General features: G+C 34.4%; 1 protein-coding gene and 1 pseudogene across 1 annotated transcript; one reads left to right on the top strand and one right to left on the bottom strand.

The window, feature by feature from the left end:
• Positions 1-1,259: 1,259 nt before the first annotated feature.
• Positions 1,260-6,104, top strand: LOC136202926 (DEAD-box ATP-dependent RNA helicase 52C-like). Its single transcript, XM_065993922.1, has 6 exons — positions 1,260-2,304; positions 2,389-2,472; positions 3,358-3,600; positions 4,571-4,738; positions 4,822-4,935; positions 5,327-6,104. The coding sequence occupies exons 1-6, from the start codon at positions 1,576-1,578 to the stop codon at positions 5,879-5,881; spliced, it is 1,893 nt and encodes a 630-aa protein (XP_065849994.1). The 5' UTR covers positions 1,260-1,575; the 3' UTR covers positions 5,882-6,104.
• A 2,635-nt stretch (positions 6,105-8,739) lies between these two features.
• On the bottom strand, positions 8,740-11,415 carry LOC136203927 (splicing factor U2af small subunit B-like; annotated as a pseudogene).
• Between the last annotated feature and the right edge of the window lie 242 nt (positions 11,416-11,657).

The following is an 11,657-nucleotide window of genomic DNA, read 5'->3' as shown; positions in this document are numbered from 1 at the left end:
AATACTAACTAATATAATACATAAAAACATCAAAACGTTATAATTATGGCTTAATACATACCAGCCCCTTAAAGTTGTCCATTTTATTCATTTAACCCCTTCAACTTAAGGGGCATCCTTTTAACCCCCTAAACTCCAAAAAAACGCTACTTTTAACCCCCTATCATCCGACGTGGCATTGACGTAGTCAACGTTTGTGTCTCAAACACAGGAGGCGCGTGGGAGGATTTTGTTCTTGCCTCCAACGGTAAAAAAAATGCATACAGCCCCCTAAAGTTGTCCATTTTGTTCATTTAACCCCCTCACCTCACGGGACAACCCTTTAACCCCCTAAACTCCAAAAAAATCCTAGTTTCAACTCAAGTACGGGCATTGGAGATAAAGAAGATTTAATTGGTGTCTTTCTAATTTTTAATTGGTGCTTTTTTTGGTCTCAATCCACGTTGGAATTGTAAAAAATGCTTTAACTTTGTATGAATTATGACCACAGTGTATATAGATACAGTGGAAGGCAATACAAAGGAAGAGTTAAAATCTGATTTGATATGAAGTATAGAATACAGTGGAAGAGAAGTGATGACTAAATGATATTTATAGCAATTTTTCAATATTAAAGACTTTCAAAAGAAGAAAGTAGGAAAGAAAAGAGCAAATTATACACACGGACAACATTATATTTCGGCAGTCTAAAATATGGGGTTAAAAGTAGCATTTTTTTGGAGTTTAGGGGGTTAAAGGGGCGGCCCGTGAGGTGAGGGGGTTAAATGAACAAAATGGACAACTTTAGGGGGCTGGGTAATTCAGGATACACACGTGTCACGCGCGTGATACACACGGACAATATTATATCTCGGCATTCTAAAATAGGGGGTTAAAAGTAGCGTTTTTTTGGAGTTTATGAGGTTAAAAGGATGTCCTTTAAGTTGAAGGGGTTAAATGAATAAAAAGGACAACTTTAGGGGGCTGGGTATGTATTAAGCCTATAATTATTTACCTAAAAAATACTGAAACTGGATCAGCGCTGCCGGTGATAGGTAAAATTAAGATGAGCCAAATGGCAAGAGAGGGTCGTATTATCAAGAGTTTAAGCTTTCATCAATCCCCATCATAAGTTAAACATCCCCTGGGCCCACCGGAATATACGCAGATATTTTGCCCTCAGTTAATATCCCGTGCAGCAGTCTCACAATAATATAATGCGCCCTTCCATTTGTCTCTCCATCCTTAATCATACTCCATCACGTACAAGTCGTCAGAATATGAAAACGCCTCGCCTTCTTCTCTTCCTTTCATCCTCCTCATCCTCCTAGCCTAGATAATGGTGTGATTCACTGCACTGCTATTTTCTAATAGGGTTTTGCAGCTTTTTTATATGGGGAAGGAGAAGGAGCTCATTTCCCTAAATGCTTACACTTTTCTCCATACCATTTCTACTTTCACTTTTCCCACGTCAAATATCCTTTTCTGATCTTCTCCATTTCTTTCTCTATATATAACCCTCCATCATTCCTGCTTCTTTCAGCTTCCCTTCTCCTTTTCTCTCTCTCTTCCGCTAATTATCAATTTATCAAAATCATGACCTGGGTTGATACGTTTACTGAGTCAACCCGGAAGCCAACTCGTCGTACCCAGCCCTCTTACGTTCCACCGCATTTCAGAAATTTCTCTAATGCCGCTCCATTTCATTACCGTACTGACTCCGCCGATTCCGCTAGTGGATATGCCGGTTTTTCCGAACATTGTTTGCCTTCGCAACCTGGTTCATCTCGACGTCCACGTGGCCGGGGTCGCGGCCGTGGTGTATCTCAGCGGAGGGCTTCTCTGCTGAACGAGTCTGTCAACAATAAATCTGACTATCAAGACTCGTTTGATTTAACGGAAAGATTTGAGAGACTAGAGGTAACGAAAGATAATGAAACTAACGATAACAACAATGAGAATAGTGCTATTAATTTTGATGCGTATGAGGATATACCAGTCGAAGTCACTGGCTCCAACATACCTGCAGCAGTGAATACCTTCAGTGAAATTGATTTGGGTGAGGGTTTGAATGAAAATATTAAGAGGTGTAACTATGTGAGACCAACTCCGATTCAGAGGCACGCCATACCCATAGCCGTTGCTGGGAGGGATTTAATGGCTTGTGCACAAACTGGTTCAGGCAAAACGGCTGCGTTCTGTTTTCCTATTATCCATGGGATTTTAAGGGGCCAGTTTAAGACTGCCGGATCAGGCCGTGGCAGGAATAGGGTGGCTTGCCCTACTGCGCTCATTCTATCTCCTACCAGAGAGTTGTCTTGTCAGGTGAGGATTGTTTTTTTTTTCTTTTTTCTTTTTGTGCACATGGGTCATTCTTGTTCATTTGTTTTTGTTGTTTGTCTCAATCAGATTCATGATGAGGCACACAAGTTTGCTTATAACACTGGGGTGAAGATCGGGGTAGTGTATGGAGGGGCGCCCATTTTGCAGCAGGTTCGAGTAGTTCTATTTATTTTCACTGTGTTACATTATATGCCATTTGATTAGTTAATTTAACTCCTTTGCTGTTTAGATTTTGGTGTTTTCCGTGTGCTTTTGCTCCTTGCCAATTTCTTGGCTTACAAGACAAATGCAAACCTGTTCTTTTGATCATCTGTTTTGTTTAATTTTCTATGTTGCTGCATTTCTTCTACTTCCATTTAGTTTATGGGTGCAAGCATAGCTTTTTCTAAAAACATTTCCTTTCATGTTTTCAGTTTCTCACTCCTAGTATCACATTTCTTAATTAGAAACCTACATTACTTCCTCAAATATACTAGGCAATAATGGTGTTTGTTAAATATCTCACATTGCTTAATTATAAGCTACATGGCTGCTTAAATATGTCAGTTAGGCCAATGTTTAAAGTCAAGGTTCAATGTTGGGTCCGTCTCTAATATTAGCTCCACACTCCAAATGAACTGGTGGTGTGTTAAATATCTTACATTGCTTAATTAGCAAGCTATGTCTCCTAAAATATATGAGGTACATTTTGGAGCGAGTTAGCACTTTGTTTACCGTTACTAGTGTCTCTTTATTTTGCCATAAGTGTGTTTCTGTTAGTGCTTGTGTTGTATTTCTAACTATGGATATTGCATACTTATAATTGAAGTGCTGTTGGAACAATCATTTATACCATAGCTATGTCTCCTAAAATATATGAGGCATTTCTCATGAGGTACATTTTGGAGCGAGTTAATACTTTGTTTACTGTTACTAGTGTCTCTTTATTTTGCCATAAGTGTGTTTCTGTTAGTGCGTGTGTTGTATTTATAACTATGGATATTGTATACTTATAATTGAAGTGCTGTTTGAACAATCATTTATACCATTTTTCAGTTTCGCAATTTGGAGAAGGGTGTTGATGTCTTAGTTGCAACTCCTGGTCGCTTAGTGGATATGATTGAGAGAGGAAGAGTTTCTCTTGGAATGATAAAGTATTTGGCCTTGGATGAAGCTGATAGAATGTTGGATATGGGATTTGAACCCCAGATCAGGAAGATTGTTCAGCAAATGGACATGCCACCACTAGCTCAAAGGCAGACCATGCTTTTCAGTGCTACTTTTCCACATAACATACAGGTTTGTCTATTATCATTAATCACATGCCTCTTATGCGAGAAAGCTGGAGGTGCTTTGTGATTTTACTCATTTAAATATGAGTAAACTGACATGATAAGATATTTAAGTTTTAATTATAATTAGCTTTATTCGTAGAAGAAGGATTTCATGGGAATTTCAATATGAGTAAACTGACATGATATTTAAGTTTTAATTATAATTAGCTTTATTCGTAGAAGAAGGATTTCATGGGAATTTCAACGTTTTGTTAACTTAATTACCTAAACTCTTCAAAGAAAATTTAATGAATCTGACCTATTAAGATTGTCCATGCAATTCTCTCTTCATAGTGTCTGCATTATGTGCTATCTTATTGATGGAAGGAATTTTTAGTTGCTAGATGAATGGCTGAGTAATTAGACCAGTTACTTATTATTCTGGATTCCTTTTATGTTTTATTTCCTTAACAAGCAAATGTTTGGAGAATGCAAAGAAGGCGGTGTGTTGTCTTGCTTGCTAAATTGACTTGTATTAATTTAATCAATATGTTTCTGATTTCTGTGCTAAATCAGTTATGATTCATAACTTATGAAGAGAAATTTGTCGGCCTTGGAACTTTCTAATAATGCTCGATCAGAAGTTTTTCTTTTGTTATTTTTTTTATAATTATCTATTCTGAATAGCGCCTTGTTGCCTGTTGGTGGGCTTTTATCATGCGCAAATACTTCTGCATAGTAATTAATTCTTGGCTAAATTATACTGTAATAGTCTGTGAACAGTCTTCTCCTACCCTTCAGTTTAACAGTCTGTTCTTCTAAGTAGCAGAAACAAATATTACATGTCTCATTTGTATCACAAATTCATTCTTTACCGGGGTTTTGTCCTTTTCTCTTATAGTCTTAATGGCGGTTAATTTACTAGTGTTTGTCCATTATTTCCTTCATTGGTAAATATGCTTACAGGTGCTCCAATATTACTTATTTCCTTGCAGAAACTTGCATCTGATTTTCTTTCAGACTATGTATTTCTTACTGTGGGAAGAGTTGGTTCGAGCACTAATTTGATTGCTCAGAGAGTCGAGCTTGTTCAGGATATGGACAAAAGGAACCGACTTGTAGATATTCTTGGTTCCCAAATGGCAAATGGAACCAATAGCAAGGTATTCTATTATCTTTCCCTTGTGCTTGTGTAAATTAGCAATGCGATATTTGCGTTAAAAATCAAGTTAATTTTATTTTGCAGCAAAATTTAACATTAATTTTTGTGGAGACAAAGAGAGGAGCAGATGCTTTAGAGCACTGGTTGTGCACGAATGGCTTTCCAGCAATAGCAATACATGGAGACAAAATGCAAAAGGTTAGCGGGCGTACTGACATTTTAGCACTAATTTAGCTAATGGCTTTGCTTTGTGTTTCACAACTAAGCAATGCCTTTTTTTCCTTGCAAAAGTAGAAGTTGAAAAAACTATTACAAGTTGCGCTGTTGTTGGATTTAGAATATAGCTGGAAGTACTAAAATTGTCGAGGTAGGTCTAGTGTAAGTTTAAAATTCTCGAGGTAGAAACTAGTCTCAGCTTAAAATTGGCGAGTTAGAAAATAGGTTATGTTAAATTTCAAATCTTTGTTGCTCAAGGGTGGAACCATGACGTTAGCTGTCTGAAAATTTAAGTATTAACTTGCTTTCATCAGTTTTTTTTTTTTTCCGGAATTCTGTTTGTTTTGTTCATTATTCCCTATTGAATTTGAAGGAGAGGGAACGAGCCTTGAAGTTGTTTAAGAGTGGTGCAACTCCAATCCTGGTGGCTACTGACGTGGCTTCTCGAGGTCTAGACATACCTCATGTTTCTCATGTGATAAATTTTGATCTGCCAAGAGACATAGATGACTATGTTCACAGGATAGGCAGAACTGGTCGAGCTGGTAAATCTGGAGCAGCAACTGCTTTCTTTAGTGACAAGAACAGTCCAATAGCGAAGGGACTTGCTGAAGTAATGAAGGAAGGCAATCTAGAGGTGCCTTCTTGGCTTAGCCAATATGCTGAGAGTTCGTCTTATGGTGGGCGGACCAAACGATATGGTGGAAGCAAGTTTGGTGGCTATGACTGCCGTAGCAATAGCAATAGCCAATCGTATAACATGGATTCTTACTCGTATGGTACTTCAGTTTCAGGCGGGATGGATTCATATGCTACCCCTTCGAGTGATGCTACTGGTTATGATATGGTTGCCAGTTCTGGTTCTTATGCTGCATCACAAGGTTATGAATTTGGTCACGAATCTGTCGTGGCTAGTGGATGGGATTAAAATGCGCTCTTTGTAGGCATAGCTCCTTACATTAGTGAGTATATATGATATGGCGTAAACCTATGAATGATTCTTTAAGGAAAGAGTTAGACTGCTCAAGGCTAACTTACAGCTTAGGATGATAATACTGGCTGATTGTTTTGGTAATTGTGGTTTGATTTTCAGGTCATCTCCTACTTTTCATCATAGTGTTTAACTAATGGCATACACTTAATCAAATATAATTTACCTATTATTGCTCTTAAATATAACCATTTTTATTTTATTTTCTTATAAAATGCGCTCTCATACGTTATATAGTATTTTATTTTCTTTATTTTGTAATGCATAAAAAAATATACATTTGAACAAAAATAAACAAATTAAATGCATTAAATTGAGGGTATTTATTATGAGGATTTATTTAAAAAACAAATAATTAGAAAAGATTGAGAATTGATATGGTTTTTTTCAATTTAAATAAATGTATTTATAAGAATTTTAAAAAAGTATAATTAAAAAATAAAATGTCACCGTGAAATCAAATTAAGTTGCATGTTGTAACAAAAAAAAAAGTATGCTATATAATTTCTTGTTTGTTTTAACAAATATAAAATCATTCTTCCACCAAATTTATATAAAAAAAACTGAAAAGGTAGTGTTTTCTTTTAGAGAAAAGAATGGTGGGCCTAGGGGTGCAAACGAGTCTGTCTAGTTTGCAAACTGTTCGAGTTTGGCTCGGTCAAAGCTCGGTCAAAGTTTGGACCGATTGAGCTCGGCTCGAGCATTAATGAGCCGAGTCTGAGCTTTTTTAGGTTTGACTCGAAAACTCGTGAGCAAGCTCGATTATATATATATATATATATAGGGGTGAGATCCAGCGTGACAAGGGTTTAAGTTGTGACAATGAACTTATTGTGTGACATAACAAAACTACGTAGTTTTGATGATAATTAAAAAGAGCAAGGTGGCAAATTGGTAAATAAAATGAATGAGAGGATAGAGAAAATTGTTTTATTTATTTTCTTTAAAATACATTTTCCCGACATCTCTAACATCGTTTTTCGAAAATTTTTATACTATTAGACTTGTCTAAATTAGACGGTCATTTTAAGATCCCTGAAGCTCAAGTAAAAAAAATTCCGGTGAACGGAATCCGGGTGAGAGTTTTCCGGCGAGAAAAAAAGTGTCCAAAAAATTCTCAAAAACTTCCAGAAAATGTAAAACATTATTCTAAGAAACTTTAATTCTTGGGTCGAAACAGGATTTCTTACGGTTTAGTCCCAATAAAACTTTTTCCTTAATTTTATCCATTTTACATGCTTCAATAATTTTTTGGGACTATACCGTAAGAAATACTGCTTCGACCCAAGAATTAAAGTTTCTTAGAATAATTATTACATTTTCTGAAATTTTTTGAGAATTTTCTGGGCACTTTGTTTCTCGCCAGAAAACGCCCACTCGGATTCCGTTCACCGGAATTTTTTTTACTTGAGATTCAGTGCCCAGAAAATTCTCAAAAAATTCTAGAAAATGTAAAACATTATTCTAAGAAACTTTAATTCTTGGGTAAAAGCGAAATTCCTTACAGTTTTAACCCAATAAATTGTTGAAGCATGTAAAATGGATAAAATTAAGGAACAAATTTTATTGGGACTAAACCGTAAGAAATCCCGCTTCGACCCAAGAATTAAAGTTTCTTAGAATAATGTTTTACATTTTCTGAAATTTGTTTAGAATTTTCTGGGCACTTTTTTCTTGCCAGAAAACGCCCACTCGGATTCCGTTTACCGAAATTTTTTTTACTTGAACTTCAGGGATCTTAAAATGACTGTCTAATTTAGACGAGTCTAATAGTATAAATTTTTTTGAAAAACGAGGTTAGAAATATCAGAAAAATGTATTTTAAAGAAAATAAATAAAACAAGTATTATGTTGGAACAAATGGTACATTGATTTGGAACAACGTAAGTAGGACAAAAAACGTGTCCAGAAAATTATCAAAAAATTCCAAAACATGCAACACATTATTTTAAGAAACTTTAATTCTTGGATCAAAGCGAGATTCATTACAGTTTTTACCTAACAAATTGTTGAAGCATGTAAAATGGATAAAATTAAGGAAAACGTTTTATTGGGACTAAACCGTAAGAAATCTCGTTTCGACCCAAGAATTAAAGTTTCTTAGAATAATGTATTACATGTTCTGAAATTTTTTGAGAATTTTCTGGACATATTTTTGCTTACCAGAAAACGCCCATCCGGATTCCGTTCACCGGAATTTTTTTTACTTGAGCTTCATGGATCTTAAAATGACCGTTTAATTAAGACGAGTCCAACGGTATAAATTTTTTTGAAAAACGAGGTTGGAAAAGTCAGGAAAATGCATTTTAAAGAAAAAAATAAAACAATTTTCTCTTTCCTTTTATTTACAAATTTTCCACCTCCTTTTGGTTAATTACAAAATTGGTCCTTTAAAGAAAAAGTTTAGTTGAGATAGGTCTAAATTGAATATATATATTTATTAGATTCTATATTTGTTACTTGAATAAAATAATATATTAATAAAAAGGGAAAAATATAAAAATAAACCTTGTGGTTACATTTGTTTTCGAACAACACCCGTGTGGTTTAAAAGTTTGCAAATTGGTACCATGTACTTCATGTCGTTAGCAAATGCATACCAAATTGACTAACAGTGTTAAAAGTCAAATGAAAAAGAGTTAGTTTGGTCCTTATATTTATTTATTTTATAAATTAACCTCCTTTATTATCTAATTATCACAAATAAACCTCAAAATAAAAATTAAAAATCAAATACATCATCTTTCCTATTTCTTTAATTTCTTATTTTTTTGTTTCTTTCTCTCTTATCTTTATTAATTTCTCTCCCAAAAATTAAATACCCCTTTTTTCCCTCGCTGCTTCTCCCTCTCTCTATTTCACTGTTCAATCCTAGCTCTGCGTTCTTCACTGCCTTCCCTAACCGGGCTCCTGCTCCGCCTCGGACTACCCTGTCTTCTTCTACCACCGCCATCTCTCTTATACCTGTCATTTCTTTCCCCACTCCTCCGCCCATTCGCACGATAATCCCTCTCCCTGTTCTTATAATCCTTCTTTTGCTTATCATGATCTCTGTCTTTATCCCTTATTGGCTTTGGACTACCACTTCTGCTCCGACTCCTATTGACTCTATATCCCCGATACCTTCCAAAAAGCTTCCTCCTCAATTCTCTACCAATCACCTTCACATGGATAAAATTACAGTAACCTCCACGGTTGCAATTATTCACCTCATACTGTCTGCATGTAGCTTCATGAAAATCGGTAACAGGCGAAAAATCATCGATAATTTGGGCGACCGGAGTAGAATCGGCCTTGAAGAGCTTGCAAAGCAGTTGCGGCCTCATCTTCCTCCCTGAACTGGACATAGACATTACCGATCATATGGTCAACGAGATTATCGCAGACATTGAGACTCTCGATCACCCCGAACTTATTGAGCTCTTCAAATATATTTTCGTAAAACTCCTCGAAATGTTCTTGGACCTTTCGTGGATCGATAGGTTGGCCCTGGACGTCGACGCCAGGTGTGATTGCCAAAGAAGTATAAGCAAGTTTGTCCTCACTCAAAGTGCTTGAATGTTTTTAATAACAATGAGAGTCTTCAGATTCATTTGAATCAACAACATCCTAAATGTATAATCTTGTTTCAGCATCCTAACAGATGAAATTCAATTGATTCTAGATAGAGAAATTAATAAAGAGGAGATAGAGAGGAGAGAGAAAGAAGAATAAGAATAAAAAATTAAAGAGAGGGAGAAGATGGTGTATTTGATTTTTAATTTTTATTTTGGAGTTTATTTGTGATAATTAGATAATAAAAGGAGTTAATTTATAAAATAAATAAATATAAGGACCAAATTAACTCTTTTTCCTTTGACTTTTAACACCGTTAGTCAATTTGGTATGCATTTGCTAACGGAATGAAGTACATGGTACCAATTTACAAACTTTTAAACCGCATGGGTGTTGTTCGAAAACAGATATAACCACAAGGTTTATTTTTGTACTTTTCCTAATAAAAATGATAAAAGAATACTAAATTGCTTGAATAAAGTAATCATAGGATATTATTGTTCTTAGTCTTAGGCTACATTTGAAATTATAATAGACTACATTTGAAATTAAAAAAGCAACACAGTTTACTAAATAAACTTATAATGTAAGTATAGAAAAAATCCTTTAAAAGAGAAGATGCAAAATTAAAATAAAATGTGGCCCAAGCCCAGAGATAATTTGTGTACAGTTATTTAATATATTTTAATTTCATAGTTTAAGTTCAGCGTGGATAGGGCGACGAATAGCAATCCCACGTGGCGCACGGAATCTATAAGGGTCCGTTTGATACGTTGTAATACAATGTAATGTAATCAATGTTGTAATTTAATCAAATGTGTAATGTAATAAAATGAAATCATGATTACATTACTATGTTTGATTGACAAATTTTAATAAAATTGATGAAATACAATTAGTATTACAATATATATATGTTTATGTTAGTTAAATGCGATTTTTATGTTTTTTTTAATTTCTTTTTCATTTTTGTTTTTTTTCCGTTTTTTTCATTTTCGCATTTTTCCGTGTTTTTCTTGTTTTCGTGTTTATCATATTAATTTTTTTTTCATTTTTATGGTTTTTTTGCATTTCTACGTTTTTTGCATTTTTCTCGTTTTACCGTTTTCGTGTTTTTCATATTTTTTTTCGTTTTTCCCGTTATTTGCATTTTTTTCCCGTTTTCGGTTTTTTACTTTTTCGCATTTTTCTTGTTTTACTATTTTACCGTTTTCGTGTTTTTCATATTTTTCTCGTTTTTATATTTGTCGCCTTTTCCGTTTTTTGCATTTTTTTCTCGTTTTACCATTTTCGTGTTTTTCATATTTTTTCGTTTTTTCCCATTTTTTGCATTTTTTCTCGTTTTCGTTTTTTTTTAACTTTTTCGCATTTTCTCGTTTTAGTATTTTACCGTTTTCGTGTTTTTCATATTTTTCGCATTTTTTGCATATTTTTCTCGTTTTACCGTTTTCGTGTTTTTCATATTTTTTCGTTTTTCCCCGTTTTTTTGTATTTTTTTCTCGTTTTCGGTTTTTTCACTCCCTCTCTCCCTTCCATTTCTCTCTCTAACTCTTCTCTCTCTCTAAAAGTTTTCAATCTCTCTATCTTTCCCTTTCTCTCTCTAAAAGCTTTCAATCTCTCTCCCTTTCCATTTCTCTCTCTAATTGTTCTCTCTCTAAAAGAGTTCAATCTGTCTCCCTTTCCATTTTTCTCTTAATTTTTCTCCCTATCTATCTAATTCTTACAGCAAGTTACAAAATTAAAATAATAAAATCTAAATCATGTGAGAGGCATTTACTATTTTTATTCTATCATAAAATTTTACACGATTCTGAAACAAATTAAAACTAAATTTCAATTTACCATTTCCAATTACCATAAAATAACCATATTAAACACTATCAAACAACTTACCTGCAAATGACTTTTGGCTTCATCATTAGTTAACCCATCCACCTTCACTAGCTCTCTAATTTGTTTAGGTGTTGTAGCTGCGTTAATTTAGAAATTAGTTCAATTAATCTGATGTTTAATTAAGAAAATATAAAACAAAACTGTTAATTATTTGTTTTGAGAAATCATTTACTATGTGATCCACCAAGTCGTTGAAGAGCGTGTAAAAAACGTCTATGCAACTCCAGTGACCAACAAGTCTTTGTTTTTCTTAACTGTCTGTCTT

This window comes from Euphorbia lathyris, chromosome 8, assembly GCF_963576675.1.
Source record: "Euphorbia lathyris chromosome 8, ddEupLath1.1, whole genome shotgun sequence".
Taxonomy (NCBI): Eukaryota; Viridiplantae; Streptophyta; class Magnoliopsida; order Malpighiales; family Euphorbiaceae; genus Euphorbia; species Euphorbia lathyris.
The sequence above is the reverse complement of the archived record's forward strand: the minus strand, read 5'-3'. Positions and strand labels throughout refer to the sequence as shown.